We start from the raw sequence: 22,553 nt of genomic DNA, 5'->3' as shown, positions 1-22,553 counted from the left end.
CCAATGTGAGGGGCAATTTGCACTGACCACCATGTAATGGGGGATTTTACGCCACCCACCAATATAAAGAGTGGTTTCTACACTGACACCAATGTAATAGGTGGATTTACACTGACCACCAGTGTAAGGGCAATTTATCACTTACCACCAATGTACAGGGAAATGTACACTGATCACCAATGTAATAGGGGATTTTACATAAACAACCAATAAAGGGGGAATTTCTACACTGGCCACCAATGTAAGGGGGGATTTACACTCACCACCAATTTAACCACCTCCCGCCTGCGCTATAGACGAATGATGGCTACAGCGCAGGCCTTAATTGCCAGGAGGTCATCAATAGATGTCCTCCCGAGCATGCATTGACAGTGCGTCCCTGCAGGGTGTGCGAGGCACGTTCTGTGATCACCGAGTCTATGAGACTCGGCTGATCACAGATCGAAGTAAGGGGCTGGCCCCTTACCATGTGATCAGCTGTCAGCCAATGACAGCTGATCACGTTATGTAAACAGAAGATCGGTAATCATTTTTTTTCCCCTCATGCTGACAGCTTGAGGGGAGAAAAAAAAAAGGTCACCGGCTTCTGTCAGCGGGACATTGGTCCCTCACACAGAGAGCCACCGCTGCCTTATCGGTGCCCACAAGTGCCACCTCACTTTGCCCACCAGTGCTGCCAATCAATGCCACTGATCAGTGCTGCCCATCAGGGCAGCCTAATAGTGCCCATTACTGCAGCCTATCAGTACCCATCAGTGCAGCCTATCAGTGCTCATCAATGAAGGAGAAAAATTACCCATTTTCAAAATTTTATAACAAACTATGAAACAGTTTTTTTTCAAAATTTTCGGTTGTTTTTTTTTTTTTTTTAGCAAGAAATTAAATACCACCAAAAGAAGGCTCTATTTGTGTAAAAAAAATGATAAAAATGTAATTTGGGTACAGTGTTGCATGACTGCGCAATTGTCATTCAAAGTGCGACAGCGCTGAAAATTGGGCAGGCAGGGGGTTTAAGTGCCCAGTAGGCAAGTGGCTAAAGGGGGCTTCTACATGGACCATCAATGTAGAGGAGGATTCGAAACAAATGTAACTTTGGATTTTTTTTACTGATTACCAATATAAAGAGGAGTTTCTACACTGGCCACCAATGTAATGGTGATTTACACGGACCACTAATGTAATAGGAGTATTCACAGTAACCACCAATGTAAGGAGGGATTTACACTGACCACCAATGTACTGCAAAGGGAACCTACACACTAGCTACTAGTGTGAATGAAAGCATTGTACACCAAGCCCCAATATAATGAGAAGATTTACACTGACCACCAATGTAACTGAGACATTTAGCCTGCGTTCACATTTGTGTGTCAGAAACAAATGCAAAATCTCTTTCCTGACACCACAGAAACATGCTGCCCTTTAGTAGATACACAGCAGTGCCATTATTAATTAATGACACCCTCACACATCTGCTGAGATGTTGCTTACCTTTGCGGAACAGGCTGTTAGCCTTAATGACCACAGTTGTAGGCAGGACTTTCAAGCATGCCCCTTTACCTCCCCAGTGGGCAGCATGATATACATATGAATGCCGCATCTATTTACCATCTAGCATCTATATATCAATGCAGCCATTCTGTGGCTATTTACATATAAATGCCACCACTATTTCATATCAATGCAGGTTATTTACATGTAAACACAGGGTCTGCAGGTGATGCGACCCTATGACAGAAGGCGGTAATCGGCTTTTTTTTTTTTTTTTTTTTTTAGGAAAAATAACAGCTGATTACTAGCTCTGTTTACATCATGTGATCAGCTGCCATTGGCTGACAGCTGACCACGTTGTAAGGGCCTGTGCTGTAGCCATCTTTTGACTATAGCGTGGGCGGGAGGTGGTTAATATTTGTGTCATTCTCAATACTTTTGGCCACGGCTGTACATGCAATACTCCACATTTCAGCATTGCACACTATCAGGGGGATGCATAAAGGGTGTTTCTGACATTCCTTAAAATTTCATGACAAATGTCGGTGTGGGCGAGAGATTTACAGATCTGTTGTAAACACGTATGTGATTTTGGGGGTCTGGAGTGTCCATTCAGCGGGGGATCGGTCCACATATTCTCTGAATGGAGCAGAGCAGCACCATGTGAATGGACCCTTAAGGGGAAATAGGAAAAGATGGATGTAATTCCAGAAAATTAACGATCAGTCATATGTGGGACAAGAGGGAGATGTGCAGGCCTTCCTGATGAAGAAACTATGGGCAATGAAAGCCTATGAGGGGAACTTACAAAGACTGGAGCAGACAGAATGTGGAGCAATTGTGCATGGCAGCCAATCAGCTTGGAACTTTCATTTTCAAAGCTTACCTGAGCAGGCTGAAGCTGGAAGCCGATAGGCTGCTATGCACAGCTCCTCCACATTCTATTTAGGTTTTGGTAAATCCCCTTCACTCTGTTCCAGCCGCTCAGGAATCAGAATAGGGCACAAGGGAGTTGATAGGCTGTTCATTTTGCAAGGGAATTTTCCCGTAGCTTAGTGAATGAGGTGAAAATTCACTCTGCAAAGAATACCCAATCATGTGCAAGATAAGTATAAAAAAAAAAATTCTATGCACAGAATTGGATGGTGGAAGTCAGCACAGCTTCACTAACGTCTCCATACGTGCTAAGGGGGGAATGTGAGCCCTGTGTGACCCTCCAGGGTGCCGGGAGCTGCAACATTAGCTCAGCCTCAGCTCTATCTTTCTCCTGCTCACCGACTGCAAAACTGGAATGATCTCCTTAGCCTACGCAGCTACACAGACCTTAGATAACCAAACAGAGCGCATGCGCGGTACTCCCGCACGCAACTCCTCCTAGACAACAATGCCCCCCCAAAATCCCCGCCCAGTCCCTCGCTCCGCCCCTCCTTATTTCTACGCACGCGTGACCATGCTTATTGATCAAACACTTCTGGGCACGCCCTCTACCCACTCCACTTCTTCCTTGTCAGTCACAAGCACGTCCGGAGTGCGCAGGCGCGGTGGACGGTCCTCGCGCACGCATACGGCCGTCTGTGGTCTGTTTCGACTTCCCGCCACTGGTCGCGCGCCTCACCGGAGCGAGAGTGAGGGAGGCCAGGCGCGTGCGCGAGAGAAACCAGCAAACCAAACCAACCCCTCCCCCCCTTTCCTCCCTCCTTCCCTTCACACATAATACCGGCGAGAAGAGAGACCCCCCCCCCCTCCCGGCCCTCCGGAGACCACCTCCTTCCTCCGGTTATCTGGGCCGCGGCGCTCCCTGGAAGACTCTTTGTAGGCTCCGTGCTGGCAGTGCAGGCCGCAGTCGCTTCCTGTCACCCGGGGCTGCAGAGGAGCCGGAGAACGGAAGAGCCGGGACGGAGCGGAGCGCGGCCTAGAGTTGTGGGGTAGGCCCTGGATCTGTGGACTGTGACAGGCCGATCTCCATGTGAGCCCTGGAGCCGCCCGATGGAGAGGAGGACCCGGCCAGCACTCAGCCTGTGAATTCGGGGCACCCCAGCCCCCCTCTCCCCCCAGAGACAATGACCTGGGGGTAAGGTGCAGGCCTCAGCGTCTCCATGGTAACCAGTGCACCCAGGAACTATGTGATGTCCATTGATCTCTATGGATGCTCCGAAGCCCCCGCTGTCCTGAAATCGTGTGCCGGCTCCTAGGCTGACCCCTGGATCCTGTCATTTCCTCTACCCCCACCGTCCCTCCCTGGGACATGTGAGCTCTGGAGCCCTCCCCTCCCTAAAAAACTGGATCATTAGAAGGACCCCTTGTTTGATGACTGAGGGGGGGAGGGTGCTTGGATTATCCCATCGATTTTTTTTTTTTTTTGGAGGTTTGTGGATGAGGAGAACCTATTCTGGAGATCAGGAGCATGCTTTTTAATTTTCATGCACTAATTTTATCTTCCTGTTCTGGGATTATTTCATTGCCTTGGTGGGATTCTGCACCCTGACCTGTACTTCTGCCTCCCTTCTGAATGGATATATAACAAAAAAAAAATTGCATTGATTTTCTGTATGCTGGAGCCCGCAGTATAAGGAGTCTGCAATGAACCCAGTGAATGCCACCACTCTGTACATCGCAGCAAGCCGACTGGTGCTGAACTACGACTCTGGGGACCCACAAGCTTCAGCCGAGATCTGCAAGATGCTGCCTTTCTTCAGACAGGCCTTGGCCTGCTGTGTTTGCGGTGAGCCCAGGGGGGATTTCAGAACTGTTAGGTGCTCCTTTCATTCACACCTGTGTTTTGGCCTGACTGCATACATCTGCGAGAGCCTTGGCGATTAGATGTGGGAGGCTCCTGAAGCTAAATGCGGCCGCTTGCATGTAACCGGTGTGCTGGGCGATTACCAGTGAGTTTTTGGACCTGGACGCAGACAGTCTACATTCGGGGCCGACACTCGTAGGTGACCACCTCACAGCGATTACTTGCAAGCAGCCACAATGAGCTGTGGGAGCCAGCTGCCTCTCCATGCTTTCAATGAGACTGCCTCCCACAGTGAATTCCCAGGTACACACGATCAGGCCAAAACACAGGTGTGAATGTAGCTTTGGTTTAAAGAATAATTCCAGGTATGGCTATAGGTTACATTGGTTCAGACTGGACCAGTTTCACTCTATCTACCATACCTGGCCAATGCCTCTAGTAGCTGGAAATCACTGAAGTAAACACCAATACTCCAGTGATTTCCACATGCTTCTGGGTCCCACACCAAACAGCTGCGCTCCTTACTGAACACTGGAGTTCAGCTGCTCACCATGGGCCCCATTCAGAGAATGCTTTGCATTCTCTAAATGAATGCAAATCGTTCTGTGATTGGACAAGGTGGGGCAGTATTGTCACGCTTTTCACCTCATTCAATCAGAGCATGCTCTGAAAATTCAGTAGTATTCTTTTGAATGGTGCCCAAACATGCCAAGCAGCCAACCTCCTGTGTTCACACAACATCAGGCCGACTGCTCAGCCCTTAACATGGAAGTAAGTGGAGATTTAGCTTCTAGGAGCATCAGCCAGGTACAATTACACGAGTGCATGCTGGACCCATGTAACTATGGAAAAGTATACCATGTCTAGAATGTTATCTTTAATGAAATGCTCCACTTATACTGTAGATCATCATGTATGACTGACTGGAGCAGCTGTGCATTGCACCCAGTCGGCTTTGTATCCTCCCTGGCGGTTTTCCCGAGTGTGGCTCGGGATTAAAATTCAGGACCATTAGCGGTAACCCCGAGCCACACTCGGGATTACATCGCAGGATCCTGGTGTGGCTTTACTTACCTTGTCCCCGGGATCCTGCGATGTCCCCTGCTGTGTCTGCGGGCTCCGTCCTCCTCCGAAGCCTCTCCGTGCCAGGCTCCGTTCCCTGCGAGTGGCGCGACGCACGGGGGCGGAGCCTGGCGGCAAATTCAAAAAAGTGTAAAATCATAACACATACAGTACTGTAATCTTACAGATTACAGTACTGTATGTAATTATTTTACATCCCTTTTGTCCCCAGTGCTTTGTCCTATGCCCTGCATGCAGTTTTATGATATATATATATATATATATATATATATATATATATATATATATATATATATATATACACACACACACACACACACACACACACACACACACTGTTCTTTCTGCCTGGAAACTGGAGATTGTCCATAGCAACCAAAAAGTGTCCCCTTACATCAAAAGTGGCTTTAGACCAGCTAGAAAACAGCGATAGTAAATTAGAACACTTGCAGAATTGAGCGATAGTGAATCGTGGGGAAATTTTATTTTATTATTAATTTTTTTTTTTAATTATTTATTTTTGTTTATTATATTATAATTTATGTTTTTGTGTTTCAAACTTTATCATACCCGGGATATCTACTAGACTCTTGTTTGGACAGATTTAAGTGTGTTATTGTTAAGAATTACAGACCTACAATATAAAACGCCAAATTTCCATGCAAAATAATTGTACCGCTTTCAGCACCTAAAATCCGAAAGAATCATACCGCCAGGCAGGTTAAATGAAAGCTAAAAGCGGGTTCGGCTGCAATGCAGAACTGCTCCAGTTTTGATAAATTCCCCTCAGTGTATTTGTGCAGGGCTGGCCATGCATTCTTTTTTAAACCTTGGCCCTAGTTGTAACATCCAGGTTTACGTATACCCATAATCTTAGTGATATGGAATCTGTCCTTAAATTTTTCTTTTCTGACGCTTTTAAAGAGGGACATAGTTGTTTGTTTTTTTTTCTCAGGTATTGTATGTAGTGCTAACAATATACACTGCACATTCACATCAGTCCCTGCTCTCAAGGAGGTTATGATCTAAGGTCCCTATGTCACATGCATATGCACAGGTAGAGTTTAGACAAGAACCAACTAACCTACCAGCATGTCTTCTCGGAGGGTAGACCCATGCAAGCACAGGAAGAACAATCAAATTCCATACAGGTGGTGTCCTGGTTGGGATTTGATCCAGTGCTAATCACTAAGCCACTGTGCGCTTAGATTTAAAGCGGACCTTTACTCAAGATATTTTACATCCTCACCTGCTGCAATTTGAAAAGCTGACTGTAGTATCCTCTTTAACACTCCAGCTTGCCCCCTGCTTCCAATTTTGGCTAGGCAAGAATGACGTACCCTGCTTCTGAAGCCTTCTGGGATATGCACGTCACAAATACCAGGTGGTATCAGCAACTGGACAATGTCGAACCTGCATTGGGAGATTGGTAGATATTGCCTAACATCCTTGGTGGCTGGCTACAAGATCTAGGAAGAGACAGCTGTTTCAGAAAGGTAGATCCAGTGTGGAACACAACAGGACAGCGCTGGATTTTGTGTGAGTATGTTTCTTACGGAAAACTCCAGTGTAAAAAAGAAAGGGGATCTAAAAAAGATACCCATTAGGGAAGGCAGAATTCCTCTGTAATGCTAAAAGGACCATTATAGCAGAAAATATTTGTCGTCTGTTAGCGACGGTTTAATTGTTCACACAACCCACACAGGAAAATGATTTGTTTTCCTGTTTGGGTCAGGCTGGTGTCCTCGTATGAGAGGATGGTGCCTTGTTTCTTCCTGTTAGTGCTGGGTTCCTTTCTTTTTTTCCTTTCTAACTTTATTGAAATGTTACAAAGTGACACTTCATTCATTTTTATGCACTGCAAATCAGCTGTGGTGTTTAGAGCTCCTGTGTGAGGTAGAAAAACGCAGACGTGCTGCAGATTTCCAGACTTGTCTGCTCTGTACCTGCTGTCTGTGTCCTAAGGCGGCCATAGACTGTTTGAATCTCGGCTGGTTTAGCAGAGACCAGGCCGAGATTCGAACCATGTATGGGCAGGCTAATTGTACCCAAGTCAATCCATTGATCAACTTTGGTGCAACCAGTGTGTTGTATTTTTAGGATGTGACTATTGCCAGTGGCTATAGCTGCTAGCGAAAATTACTGTTCTTCTTTTTTTTTTTTTTTTTTTTTCCCAGCATGGTTGCCCCCCCCCCCACCCCCACCGGGCGAACCACAATAGCTCCGCAGGAGGAATTCCCCCATTAACAGTCAGTGTTGATGGGGGAAACAAACAGTCGTTCCCCCCCCCCCCCCCCAAGGGATGAAAGTGAAAATGATATCCTCTATGGCCTAGCCTTGTGTGAACAAGGCACACTGAAAACTATTGTATGACACTAAAAGCGAACAAAAATAGCTGTATCTGCTTAAAATTTATTAGCTGATATAATATCAACAGGGTGACAGCGCTGCTGCGTGATTCCACAGCAGAGTCAACAGTGTTACAGGAAGTGGAAAAATAACATCTACTGGCATTATCATCATAAGGGACACAGACAATAAATGCCATGTTATTGCTGATGAGAAACTGCATAGTATATGTAGAGCTGGGTGATTTTCTAAAAAAAAAAAAAAAATCAATTGATTCATGATTCGAAACGAGGGGTTTTTGATGGACATCGTGCCGGTCCTGAGGAGCTGCGGGCAGGAGTTTTTAGGCGAGGCCACGGCTTCAGCAAGGTCCGCCGCGTCCGGCCTCGCGGACTAGGCCCGAAGCCACGACCTCACCTAAAAACTCCTGCCCGCAGGCCCTCCGGAGCGGCGTGGTGTCAGCGCCGGTCCTGGTGATTCCTACTGTGTATGAGCATGGTGAATCTACCAAGTTGATTGATCAACTTGGGTACGCCCAACCTGCTGGACTTACTTGCAATTATCGCTAGTGGCTGCTATGGCTCCCTCACCGGGAGAACACAATGTTTAGGCAGGAGGGTTTCCCCTGTTAGCACTGTCTGTGTTGATGGGGGAACCCGTGGTTGCAGGAAAGAAATTTGCAACGTCTATGCCATGCATAACAAAATCGATTACTGCATTCTACACCTGAGCCAGATTCCCTTTTTCAAGGTTAATATGTTTAATCCATTTGCATCGGCACCTCCCGGCCCTTCTGTTGATGAGAGACTCCTAGATGTTTAGTAGAATGTAGAGAGAATGTTATGCATCATTGCTATGAGTAATGTGCTGTGAACCATGTGGTGCACTAAAATTGATCTTGCATAGCCATTATTGTGTTAGTAAGGCATTGCAGTATTTTTGCATTAAATTGCCCAGGTATATTTTTCCTGAATGTTTGCACTTTTTTTTGCACTGTGACTTAACACATTCAATACTTTAAACCTTTAGAAGCCACATCTGGCTTTTATGGCTTGAGAATCTAATGGTCTTTGCTAGTACCTGTTTTATAGACCCCCCCCCCCCCCCCGAACAGGAAGAAAACATTTCTAAAACAATGTGTACTTTCTAAAGAATGTAGCAAGTTGAAGACGGCAGATATATATGTAAAACTTATGTAGGGAGATTTGTTTCATCTCTGTGTATCATCTGAGGCTGTTCACTTTACATGGTATATGTGAGGGTTTACATCCACTTTAAGGTAAAAAAAAAAAAAATGGCCACATGCTGTGCCACCCTTCCCAAATGCTTACCTGAGTCTTGCATTGATCCAACGCTGTGCCCCCCTGCCGGTTATCTCTCGACCTCTCCCTGCTTTCTCTGCACTACACTGAGAGTAGCGAGAGGCGGGGCCGAGCCATGCTGTGTGTGCCCACACGTCTGCTCCCATAGCAAGCGGCTTTCTAGGGTGCATACACAGAAGAGGAGGAGCCAAGATCGCTGGCAGGGAATCCCCAGAAGAAGAGGTTCAGGGCTGCTCTGTGCAGGTGAGTATAACATATTTTATTATTTTAATAAAAAAGGGTTTGCATTTAGAAATGCTTGAAGTCAATTTCTGGAATGCAGACTTGTTTAAGGTTCCTGACTCAAAATATTGAAGGTAGTGGATCACCATGATAGTCGAGGAACTGGAATATTTGCAGATTAGTCAGCAATGGCAGCCTCTGTTTCTTTCACTGGAGGACTTTTAAGCTTACTGTTTACTATGTTGTTGTACAATTCCCTTTAGATCTACCTATATATGCGGTGTAAGTGCCTGTCTGGGTTTTTTTTTCCCTTATTCTGTTTCCACATTGTATGCATCAGATGTTTGGTTACAAAATCCTAACAGCTAGTTCTGCATTTGTTGAGTTTCCTGTGTACATCAGCTAGTGGGAGTGGCTGTTTGTGATGCAGAACTGCAGAGAGCTGGGTCAGTGCTGTTGACTTGATACTCTAGTCAGTTCACAGACACAACAATGTGTGTGCAGCCATCCATACACTGACAAAGCCTGTGGATAAACTCTGCTAATGTCTGAGTGCACTGTGGGGAGAAAGTGATGGAATAAAAAAAGTCTGTATTACAAATGTACTTAGAATTTTCTTTAAAAGCTTTAATAACAGTTATCATGGGTACAGACTTGTGGCACTTTTTTTTCCCCTCTGTCCATTTGTCTTTGTAATATTTGAATTTCACTTGCTGGAATTGGCATTTCAGTTGACCCACTATGTTCCTGGGGGGGCACCAATATTTTTTTTTCCCCTGTATTTCTAAGTATATTGACCTGTTGCAGCACTTTATGATGGGAGCTTACTTTGTACACTCAAGTCCTCATTTTGCATTGCAGAGTGCAGGGAGTACTTACTGTAAGGCCTAGTGTATAATGGGAAGTAGCAGTTTTTGCTTTTGAAATTTTGAGGCTTTTTTCACTGATATTGAGTGCAATGTTTGAATTGCGCAGTGGATATTATGGAACGCTGTGCACTCACACTGACTTTAAACTCATTTCAAATGCTCATGTACACAAACTTGCAGGATGTGACTTTACATATATTGGCACTTTTTTATTTAGCAGAACTATGCGGTGACAGAGGTCTGCTCTGCAGGTTAGAATGTTTTCTTAGCACAGCCTCGGTGTTTGACTATAAATGTATATGTTCTTGGTCAAAATAATTTGTAATGAACCGTTCAACTCTTGTAAAAAAAAATATTGAGATAATCCTTCCTTTTTTTTTTTTTCCCCAGGAAATTTGCTTGAAGATCCTATAGCTCCAATCAATTCTACTTGCCAGCATTATGTTTGCAAGCAGTGCAAAGGAAAAAAGATGATGATGAAGCCCTCCTGCAGCTGGTGTAAGGACTATGATCAGTTTGAGGAGAACAAGCAGTTGGGCATCCTGGTGAGCTGCTATAAAAAACTATGTGAGTATATCACTCATACCCCTCTGGCACAAGACTTATTAAATACTTTGGAGTGCTCCGCCGACATCGCTGCATTTCTTCCTGAAGAGCCTGTGGAAGAACCCTCACCCGAAGAAGACCATGCTAACCCCTCAGAGCCCCCGTCACCACTGTGTCCTTCTCAGTCCCCCTTACTTCCCAATTCAGAACTGATTACAGAGACTGAAGCCAATGTCTGTCACATCACTCAAGATACACCAGAGCTAGAGACAAAATGCTCAATTACTAATGGTTTACCGAACTGTAATGGATTATCTGAAACTGAACTTGCTGTAAATATTCCCTCTCCTGAGAGTCCTAGTCCCATTGACCTTTGTTGCACAGCTGTTGATATTAAAACAGAAGATTTATCAGGAAGCTTGGAGACTGTCTGTGACCCAGTTTCTACCAGTGAGCTTTGTGCTGCTGGACTTGATATATGTAGTTATAATGATGACCTGAAAAGTGGTGACCCATTGCTACTTAGCGTAGAGGAAGTTCTTCAGAGCTTAGAGACAGTTTCCGGTGCAGAGGTTACTGACTGTGACCTACAGCATAGTCTGGACACTTCAGTATCAAATGGCACTTTCCTGGATCTCTGCCCTCAGCCTCTCACACACACTGTTTTATTGTCTGACAGTCACGTTCCATCACATGGTGTGTCTTGTACAGCTGCGACCCTAAAAATGGTGAAAACAAACCGGAAGCGTTCACGCTCAGAAAGTGACAGCGAAAAGGTTCTGCCACTTCCAATCTCCAGCATCATACTTGGACCAGCGTTGGGTACCCCGACTCCTTTTCTACTGACTCGGGAAAACAGGAACTTTTTGCAGCCCATTGTCACTGTCCCAAATGGGGGTAGCTCATCCAAAATCAGCAAGACCATTCTTCTTTCAAATAAAACCCTAAAGAAGAACCCAGAGCACATGCATAAGAAAACACATCCAAAAACCAAACCCCCTTTACTAAAAACAAAAGACAAGGTTAAGGAGAAGATCCCCAGCAATAATTTGATTCCTGGGAGCCCAACAAAAACTGTGTATAAGAAACCACCAGAGAAGAAAGGTTGTAAATGTGGACGTGCTACTCAGAATCCAAGTGTTCTAACATGCCGAGGCCAGCGCTGTCCTTGCTACTCAAATCGCAAGGCTTGTCTTGACTGTATTTGCCGTGGCTGCCAAAACTCTTACATGGCAAACGGAGAGAAGAAGTTGGAGGCGTTTGCAGTGCCAGAGAAGGCTTTAGAGCAGACCCGGCTTACCTTGGGCATTAATGTGACAAGCATTGCAGTGCGGAACGCCAGCACAAGCGCAAGTGTCATTAACGTTGCGGGATCACCCGTAGCAACATTTTTAGCTGCCAGTCCTCACGATGACAAAAGCTTAGATGAAGCTATAGACTTGAGATTTGACTGTTAATTGTGCTAACTGTTCTCTGGCTTTTGGAGGGTAGGAGAATGGTTGTAGTTTTATGGCAGCTATGGTTCTGTTTGGTTAACTTGCCGGAGCTTCTGCATATAGATCACTTGTATCAAGTGTGTTCATTGCTAAGTTATGTGTTCATGTGTTTTGGGCTGGGTAGGGTGGGTGGGAGGCACTGGGATGGCACGAGGGGAACTTTGGTTGTAAGAGAATTTCTAACCCTTAAGTCTGTCAGTTTTCTTGACTTCATTACAAGGGTTAGTGATATGATTTCAAATTTACTATGATGCACCTGATTTATAGAAAATGATCTTTGGCAAGAAAAAGCAACCACACACCAACCTCTTGTATCCTGTCATACATTGTTTTATCTGTTGTCCAATATATTTGTGAGGGTGACTCCCTAATCTTCTTATTACATTCTATAGAAATCAAAATGCAAATTCCATGTCCTTTTTGTTAGAAGAACCTCTTACAGTGCACATTTCAAATTCAGATAAGCCAGTATGGTAACGTTTAATTGCTTTGTTGCCTGACATTAGCTTGTTGCTGGCTGTTTGCAGCAACGTGACTTCAGTTTGCTGCAGATTCTCAGCAAGAAGGTGTAATGTTGGGCTACTAGAGTGATTAAAAAGTTCCTGTGGGGTTTAGGTTCCACCTGCCAATTAGTAATTTTTTTTTTTTTTTTTTGTCTTCAGGTGTCAGGTCTAGTCTGTTAAAACCTTTTTTTGTAATATACATGCAGCATTCCAAAGAAAAAGCATGCTAAAGCCGATTTTATTTTACACCACTTCAGCTTGTTTATCTGTGTGTTTTGAAGTTTACAGAGTGATTGTGACTTGCAGAGAAAAAGTCCCCCAGCGGTGTATTAAATTTAAAGAGCTACATGCTCTAAAGAGAGCATTAGCTGTCTTGAATTTGAACAGTTTTTAATAACGTTACTTTTCAGTACTCTTCCTACACATTTTGATTTTACTATAATGGAACGTGTAATTTTTAGCAGATCTAAAAGGGGGCTCTTTACATAAGCTTGCCTCTTCTTCCAGTTGTAGCTGTGAAGATATGATGCACTTCCCATGACAGCCACCATATTCTAAATAAGCATGGCTTTTAGAAGCTGGCATCTTTTTGGCCTCTTGCATTAACCAGCAAGACAGTGGTATGTTGATGCCAATTCACCAGAGCACAACTAACCATGGTGGAGGCCATCCAGGGCCGTTTGAAGGAATTTGGTGGCCCCAAGCAAAATGGACATGGAGGGTCCCGTCCCCCCCCACCACCACCACCACCACACACGCACGCAAAGCCTACAGGAATCACAGCATAGCGATACAGTTTAAGTTCACCAACACTTTATATAAATAAAAAAGGTTTACAGTGCAAATACTGCTGTTGCATAAAAATTGAACACTTTCAACAATGAACATTTGCAAAAAAACACCACTGTACCATAAAATCAAATATACTTTAAAAAAGTGCACAATAACTAAATCCAACATACTTAAAACACGCACACTCACATTAACATTTTTCAGTTCTCACAAACATGTGCAAATTATCTAAAACTGCTGTTTTCGAGCCTTGTTTTGAGTCCTGTACCGCGCGAACTGCCGGAGGAAGGAAGAGGAGCTTGGCCACACTACAGGCTGCAGCTTATAGGAAGCGGCAGTGCGGCTGGGTCCCCAGGCCAGCTCAGGGCCCCAAGCAATTGCTTGTTTTACCTGTCCTGTCGCGACGGGTCTGAGGCCATCACCTCTGGCTATGTCTTGGATTCACACTGCGAACATAGACCTCACATGTGATTCGCACCGCATTGCTGTGCAGATCACATGCAATGTCTGCGATGCAAATTCAGTCATACAAACTGGCAGAAATCACACTGGCACCAAAATGGTAAGACCCTTTTTTTTAGTCCGCACTGGAATCGGATCGCATGGGTGTTCACACTCATGCAATCCAATTCCTGTACCATTTGACAGTTTGCACTGTGAACTGATCTGGGGGTTTCATTAACTTTCTATTGACACCTGCAGTGGTTCGCAGTGGGAACTGCCTGCGAGTGACATGCGATGCGGGAACCTGCACAGGAATCGAGCTGGTTCCTGCATCACATATGTGTGAACCCACCCTGACCATGGAAAATCAATGTAGATGATTTGGAGCTTAGCTAGAGACATCCCTTTCAGTTTTGTTTAAAAGAAAACAAGTATTCGTTGAAGGTTATACATTTTTGTCCATTCACTTATTTTTACAGTAAGATTTTTTTTTTTTTTTTTATTTGTGAAGCCTGTGGGTTGATTAACAAAAGGAATAGACTCTTTACTTAGCAAAGTGTTAATTGAGCGTAATAGATACGATGAAGCTATGTTCACTTCAGTCAACCAATTATGTGCTAGCAAAAATCCTAGTACATCCCATTCTCCATTTCTTTCACACATGATTTGGTATTCAAAGTGAACGTGTGTTCACCTTCATCAGTCATACATTTTACAAATTGAACAACCTCTTTAGTAAAACTTATGTGCTCCATGCACTTTGAGAGTAGTGAAGTCGAATGCTTAAGGGTTGATTTATTGAAAACTGAAGAGTGTAAAATCTAGTGCAGTTGTGCGTGGTAGCCAATCCACTTCTAAATTCAGCTTATTCAATTAAGCTTTGACGCAAAAAAAAAAAACTGGAAGCTGATTGGTTTCTCTGCAGAGCTGCACCAGATTTTGCACTCTCCGGTTTTGGTAAATCAGCCCCTTAGTGTCTAAGCTATTGATTCACCTGCAGCATGACTCCCAGATTCAGGCTCCATGGGCTTTAAAATGTCTACAATGACGTCCATCCACAATTTAAAATTTTATGAAAGACAGAGTGATGGTTTGGTCAGGGGTTTAAAACGTTTAATCAGTATAACCTAACTGATCAGATTGTGTGTTTAAAAACAGAAAAAAATTAATGTAAGGCACGTGTGCAGGATAGCATGGTACAGAAGAGCAAAACATGTACCTTGGTATATCTTCTTTAGAGGAAATAAACTGTTGCAATACACCCAAAAAAAAGGGGGGTGTGATAATTGGTGATTCATTGTGATGTTTATTATCAGACTATAGATGAGGTTTTGTATCAGGAACGTTAACTTCAGTCATATTTAACTCAAGTAAATAGAATAATGCTTATGACATGATTTCCACAATTTCATTCAAAATGAATGGCACCACATTACTGCAAGGCAGACATGCATGTATGGGTGATGTACATACTGACCCCCTCTTCTTTCTTTTTTTTTTTCTTTTTTTTATGGAGGTTGCTTGGCTGTTGGAATCCTACTTTAAAGAGACAATAAGGGCAAAGTGACATTGTCCAGGCAGGTATACATATCCAACCATGTTCCAGGGCTTCTGCAGAGAAATTATGTCATAGAACACCCCCCCTCCCCAAGTATCAGAGTTTAGGCTTGAAGTTATGAAGTCACATAAGCCTCCATTTCCAGAAACCCTTTGGCCAAGGCTCCAGCAGTGTGGGGACATTGTTGGGTAAATGTCTATGTTTAAGGAGTTGGTCTGTGTCTTGTTTGCCTAACTGGACAACAAAATGACATTTGTCTTTTACATAACTGACCCAGAACAATGTGCAGGCCTGAGCTCACTTTCTTCCATGTCAGCGAGACACATCCAGGAAATTGTTTTCAGAGTGACAGCATTGGTAGCCTCTGATTTTGCTTCATATAGGCTTAATTTTACCTGGTAGGGATGTTAGCCTGCTTTTGACTTAAAAACGAAACCCCTAGCTTTGGTGGGAGGACAAAATCAATGCCCATCAAGTTGGCAAAAATGTTAGCAAACAAATAAAGTTTAGTAAACCTAAATCTTACCTGAATTGGTTCTGCAGTTTATGAGATGAGGAATTTAGTGTGCCCTTGCGCCAATATTTCCGAATGAGTGGTAAGTGTGTTTTTGCCTTTCCTGTAATCTCCTGATCAGTCCCACTGTTGTAATACTCAGTACTAAGGACACACAGTCAGGCATCCTGAGTGAGATGGGCTGCCTATCATTTTTACATCAAATTCTCTTCAGGCTTTCAGGAGAGGCAGTGACCCAATTTACTTAAGCAGAGGAAAGGAGGATTCCTGGAAACCTTGTTTACAAATTGAATGTGTTGTCTTTGTTGCAAAAATGTATTTAACCGCATCAATGAGTTATTGTGTTTAATAAGCAATCTACCGTTCCGTCTAGAGGTTATATTAGTTTGAATCTTCAGAAATGTGATAATTTCTCATACAAGCTGTAGTGTAAAAGGATGGATTTTTTCCGGAATAGCAGATAATCCTTCAGTTGGAAGCCTCGAATAGGTCAACTTTTGTGTAAAATGGGGCTTACAGGAAGCCTAAGTGGAATTTCTAAATTTTGAATGAAAGTGCAAGTAAACCCTCCTATTGTTTTCAGCCAAGGAATCTGCCATCTTGGCCTATGTTTAATCTTCAACTGTTATGAATGCAGCACATGTGATCAGTTATGGCTCCAGCCATTTGGATGGTTTGACGGTTTGGTTGAGAGCACAATTAATGTGACAGTTACATTCCCGCCACCTGCCAGGAATGTAACAGTTTACTTCTGCTTTAAGTACAGAGTCAATTTTTTCATTATTGTGATTGCAGTATTTTAAGCATTGTATGGCCAGTAGCTCAGGTAGCTTTCTATTATGTTATTACAGTGGTGGACAAAATCATAAAAAACTCAGGAGCTTGACAGTCCAGTATAGGCATCAACTGTCACTGTTTGAGAGAGGCATGTGCTGCTATCCACAGTAGTAGAGACTTTAGCCTTAACTTTGTGAAATTTGATACAGTAAAGCTGGGGCGTGAATTTTTTTTTTTTTTTTTGGTAAAAGGTATTGATTACCTAACCTATTATAGCTGTATGAGTTTCTGAATGTGCCCTACTAGAAATGTTCTTTTTGTAATGCCATGGGGTCAGTCTATAGCTACAGTTCCCTGTGGACTGTTCACTGCTTTATATTTCACACATCAACTAGCAACGTTGGATCATTCTTGATCGGGCGCAGTAGAAACTTTAAGAATATGAAAATGCCATAAGTGAAAAAAAAATACCCAAAAATGGTAATTTACTGTTTACAAAAAGTTAATTTTACATCCTTGATTTCTAATGTGGACTTGGCCAGAAAAAGTGTACAATGATTGCATTTCACCTTTTTAAAAAAAAAAAAAAAGGCAAACTAACTTGTTAGGCACATGGCCTTTTGGTATTTGTCCAGCTGTGTATTACATATTTACAAAGCATATAAATATATATCTTATATATTATGATAAAACCTATATTGGAGAAGTATATTTTAGGTGTAGTTTGGAGAAAGGCTTATCTTCATTTTGCAGATAGAAAGCAAACTTTGAAATGTGAGGGTTTATGGATCCATTTCATGTGGTCTTTATTATGTCACTGCTAGTATTCTCTCAGAATCATCTCTCCATCTACTACAGAAGCAAGTAGTCTGGCTTTCTCTCCTGGCCCTGTCAGGTACATCGAAGTTGCTATATCTATGGCTCTAACTACTCATTTTAAAAATGAAATTGTGTCCTAACTGTGAGTTAGATTGCGTTACTCATCCATTGCAGTATTTCTTTCTTCCAATTGATCATTTTTCATCAATAGTTCACACTTCCAGGTTAGATTTCGTTAAGGAACCACAGTCTCAACTTTGTTACATATGTCCAATAATGGTACAGTCTGCTGTATCGAATGTAGTTCTTGTCTGAAGTATCCTCCCAGATGTGGGTTTTGGTTAGGGAATGAGTGAGTTTTCCTCTGTTGGAACGTTTTTTAAAGAAATGCAGGTCCGCTCCTTTTGCGCTCTTGTAAAATAGTCACATTTCTTATGCTTATGAGTTTATCAGACATGTATTATTCTAAGGCTATCCATAGACACAAGTCGGTGATCTGAAGAAACCTTCACTTGTCAAAATATTTGAAAAAAATGATCTGTACAGATCGAATCTTTTTGCACATTTTTGTGGGACAAACAATATTTTTGCATGTCTGTTTAGCCATAGTATGATAGTAAAACTATCACACTACACTTAAATTACTTGTACCTGCATTTGTCAATATGATATTATTGGGCACTAGTGCCTGAGTTTTTAGTAAACACTTTTTTTTTTTTTTAATATTTGTATAGCAGAGATGATTTATGAAAGATCACTCCAGATTATCCACTATTCTAGTTAGCACTGTCTTATGTCTATGGGTAATCTAATACTGTCTATACACTTGGCATTTGGGCAGTTTTTGCATTGACTTTCACTCACAATAATCTACTCCCCTTAACTTCAACCAGTTTACAACTTTCAGCAACAAAATCAAGTTTAATTGAATATTCCTTTCGTCTGGCACTATAGTTGTTTTCTTTAAATTTCTACCTTGAATGTAATAGTTTTGTTGGCTTAGTGTATTTCCACCTTGCAGTCAAAGTTGAGAAACCCTTGCTGTATGTCTGTATTCCCATTCACCCAGCATACTTAAAAAAAAAAAAAAAAAAAAAAAAACAAGAAACATGTCCTACCATTCTATTTGTGTCTTTTGGAACTGGTTTATACATTAGCCTCTATGTGCAGATTGCATTGTTCTGAATATCGTCCAATGTGTAAATAGGGATTGAGGGACTCAAGTATATTAACAATGTACCACAACAGCCTTGCAAACTTAAGTCAGCCATAGACTGTTAGAATCTGAGATGGTTCAGCAGCAACCAGCCAAGATTTGAACCACGTATGGGCAGGCTGAATGTACCCAACTTGATCGACTTCAGTACAACCAGCCTGACAAATTTTATATGTGCTTATGGCCAGCGCCTGTTTTTGCTCAGCGGAAGGGATTCCCCTGTTAACACTTTATGTGTTGATGGGGGAATCACACACTCGATTTGCTTTCCTGCAGTCCATGGTTGCAGGAAAGAAAATCTCTCTGTCTATGGTTGGCCTTAAACCCTGTTTTAGGACAGACAGTGTGCACATCTAGATTACAACTAATGTCATCTGCCAGCACAGTACAGACAGGGTTAAATATGGTAAATATAACTCCCTAGCCTCCTTAATATTATATAGAAGGGAAAAACTTGGTAAGATATTTCAGCAAGTATAAAGGTAAGAAGATGGGAACAGATAACATTAAATAGGTGTTGGCAAGCTCCCATGAGTAGGGCCCTCTTGCCTTAAATCTTATAACTGTACAGTCTGCCTTTATGTTCTAAAGCTCTGCACAAACTGGTGGTGGCACCATATAAATCCTGTATGAAAATAATCACAATTTTGGCCGCAAAAGTGGAAATGTACTTTAAGATGGTGAAACAAATGAAACCTTTGGTAGCAAATTACAAAGGAGACAACAGATGAAATGATCCAAAACATCAAGTTGCTGTCATTAAAGCTCCTCACCAAGGTCAAGATCAGATGGACATTACATTTTTTTTCCCCTTTTGTTAATTTCTTTTACCTATGACTTAGTTGACTGTAGGTTTCAATAAGTATTGTACTTGTGTGTAAATTGGATAGCATTCCTCCTGCTGGAATGTAGCATAATGCTCTGTGCATTCCTTCAGAGCACCTCTCGACAGCCACAGTTGAACCATATGCACAGTCATGTGCCAGCAGAACTGTTTCCTTTTCTTTTTTCCTCCCTCTTCAGGCCAGAGTTTTTTTTTTTTTTTTTTACTTTGGATTCCTGTAAATTTTCCATTTTTATTTAAGAGATTATATCCCAATTACGAGAGAACCTTTAGTCTGATCCACACGTTCTTGGTCACACACACTTGGTGTTTGTTTGTTTTTTTTTTTTGTGTGTGTCATGTTTGTGAATGTGTTGAGGTAGACTGCTATACATAATTTCTAATGTATATCTGTGCATAGGGGCAGGTCAAGGCAAAAGCCATAGGAAGATGTAATGTACATGTCTGGTCTGTAATAAATGCCCCACTCTACCCTTCCTCTCATTTTTATTTTATTTGTGAGAAGAGTTTAAACTATTTTTGATAATGCATAAATGGTGGAAAATTAATACTTTAGTGTTGCTTGTCATTGTTTGCCAGCACCGGCACCTTTCTTTTTATTTTATTTTTAATTATTAAATATGAGGTTCTGTGATGTCTTATTAAAACCAAATTGTATTTCGTTAATGTTTTGTAATGTGGTTTTCTGAGTTTCCCAAACGTTACCTTCGTTTGTGGGCAGCAGACAGTTCTCTTCTGATTTGTTCAGAATTGCTAACATTTTAATGATTGGATTCAAATTTTTTGCAGGTTATCTCTCCAACTAACCACATCAGTGTCCCTTTCATTCATTGTGTGCGCTATACTTATTTTAACGTGTCATAAAATATATAGTAACCCCCGATGCTTCACAGGACAATAAAATAAATGGTTATGAAGAAGGTGATCTCTAAACTCCTATCAGGAGATCCTCCCCTTTCCTTGCAAACAGTCACTTAAAGCTGACATCCAGCTTTACGCTCACTTTAACCACGTGATGACCAGTTGCTGGACTTCAAGTGGTTATAGCAGGATGATGTCTGCAGCTGCAGGCATCATCCCAGTACCGTCTTTGAGTCAGTGGTTGGCTCTCTTGTAAAAGCAATGCTAGTGGCTAACTAGCCTTCCACGGCTTGCTCTGGCTCTCCCATCCCACCGTGAGACCCAAGTGACCAGCCTGATCAGAGAGCCGAACAAAGCCTGGTAATCTGGACAAGAGGATTGGACATCACTTCTGGTTTACCTGAATGTCAACAGCACTATTTTCAAAAATCAAAAGCATTTTAAAACCCTGATCTTGGTGTGATTGAATGCTTTTAAGAGCACAAGAGCTATTTGGGATCTCTCTATAAAGAGTACTTGTCACATGCCTATTGCTGTCACAAGGGATGTAAAGGGACAGTGTAAAAATAAATTATTATACACGATTTGTGTAGTGCCAGGTTAAGCAGTGCTTTATAATGTTGGGGGGGGGGGGGGGGGACAGCACAATTACAGTACAGTTCAATACAGAAGGGACAGGAGGGCCCTGCTCATAGAGCTTACATTCTAAAGAGAGGGGGTGGTGGTACAAAAGGTAATAGATGCGGGTAATGATTTGATGGGGGTGGCTCGGGGACAGTTGTCAGGTGGGTGTGGGATAGGCTTCCCAGAATAAGTGAGTTCTCAGGGATCTCCTAAAGGTGGACAGGTTAGGGGCTGATCAGATATACCGGGGCAGGGAGTTCCAGAGGATGGGAGAGGCTCTGGAGAAGTCCTGAAGGCGAGCATGAGAGGAAGTAACAAGGGAGCTAGAGAGCAGGAGGTCCTGGGAGGAGCGAAGAAATTATATATATATATATTTTTAAAGGGCCCTTGTGCTCGCGCGCAAAGGCAAATTCATGTGCTGGTCCTGCATGTACGCAAATGAAAATAGTCTTAGACGTGCGGTATCACCGCAAAAGTTGGATCATGGGCAGTAACTCTAGTACTAGACCTCTTGTGTAAATCTAAAGTGATAACCTGTAAAGACTTTTAAAGCGTCACCTATGGATAGTAACATTTACGTTGTTTGTCACCGTTGCATGGGCATGCGCACTTTTAAAGCATGACATGTTTGGTATCTTTTTGGTAACATCTGTTATTTTACCAAAAAAATTGGTTATAGATGATTTTTGGCATTAACCACTTGCCGCCCGCCATATAGCAAAATGACGGCAGCAAAGTGGTATCAATATCCTGACCGGCCGTCATATGACGTCCGGCAGGGTATTAAGCCGCTGCACGCACCCGGGGGCGCGCATTGCGGCGATCGTTGTTGCGGGGTGTCAGTCTAACACCCCGTGACACCGATCTAGGTAAAGAGTCTCTGGCGGAGACTCAGTACCACATGATCAGCCGTGTCCAATCACGGCTGATCACAGTGTAAACAGGAAGAGCCGGTGATTGGCTTTTCCTCACTCGCGTCTGTCAGATCGGCTGCTCCTCTGACGGGGGGGGGGGTCTGCTGATCGATTATCAGTGCAGCCCCCCCCCCCCCGGATGCCCACACTGGACCACCAGGGACGCCACCACTAGTCCCCGCAAGGTATGCCACCCCAGACCACCAGGGATGCCAATCAGTGCCCACAATGGCATTATTGTTTGGCACTGATTGGCATCCATCAGTAACATTTATTGGTGTACAGTGCCACCTATCAGTTCCCATCTGTGCCGCATATTCGTGCCCATAAGTGCCACCTCATCTGCGCCCATCAGTGAAGGAGAAAAATTACTTATTTACAAAGTTTTGTAGCGGAAACAAAAAAAAAATTTTTTTTCAAAATTTTCGGTCTTTTTTTTTTTTTTTTTTTTATTTGTTTAGCAGAAACTAAAAACCCCAGAGGTGATCAAATACCAGGAAAAGAAAGCTCTTTTTGTGGGAACAAAATGATAAAAAATTTGTTTGGGTATAGTGTAGCATGACCGCTCA

General features: G+C 42.9%; 1 protein-coding gene across 1 annotated transcript; it reads left to right on the top strand.

Moving 5' to 3' along the window:
- Positions 1 to 2,998: 2,998 nt before the first annotated feature.
- MSL2 (MSL complex subunit 2) lies at positions 2,999 to 12,233 on the top strand. Its single transcript, XM_073625481.1, has 2 exons — positions 2,999 to 4,213; positions 10,467 to 12,233. Exons 1-2 carry the CDS (start codon positions 4,072 to 4,074, stop codon positions 12,077 to 12,079), a joined length of 1,755 nt encoding a protein of 584 aa, XP_073481582.1. The 5' UTR covers positions 2,999 to 4,071; the 3' UTR covers positions 12,080 to 12,233.
- Positions 12,234 to 22,553: the final 10,320 nt, after the last annotated feature.

The sequence above is a fragment of the Aquarana catesbeiana genome, linkage group LG04, assembly GCF_042186555.1.
Source record: "Aquarana catesbeiana isolate 2022-GZ linkage group LG04, ASM4218655v1, whole genome shotgun sequence".
Lineage (NCBI taxonomy): Eukaryota > Metazoa > Chordata > Amphibia > Anura > Ranidae > Aquarana > Aquarana catesbeiana.
The sequence above is the reverse complement of the archived record's forward strand: the minus strand, read 5'-3'. Positions and strand labels throughout refer to the sequence as shown.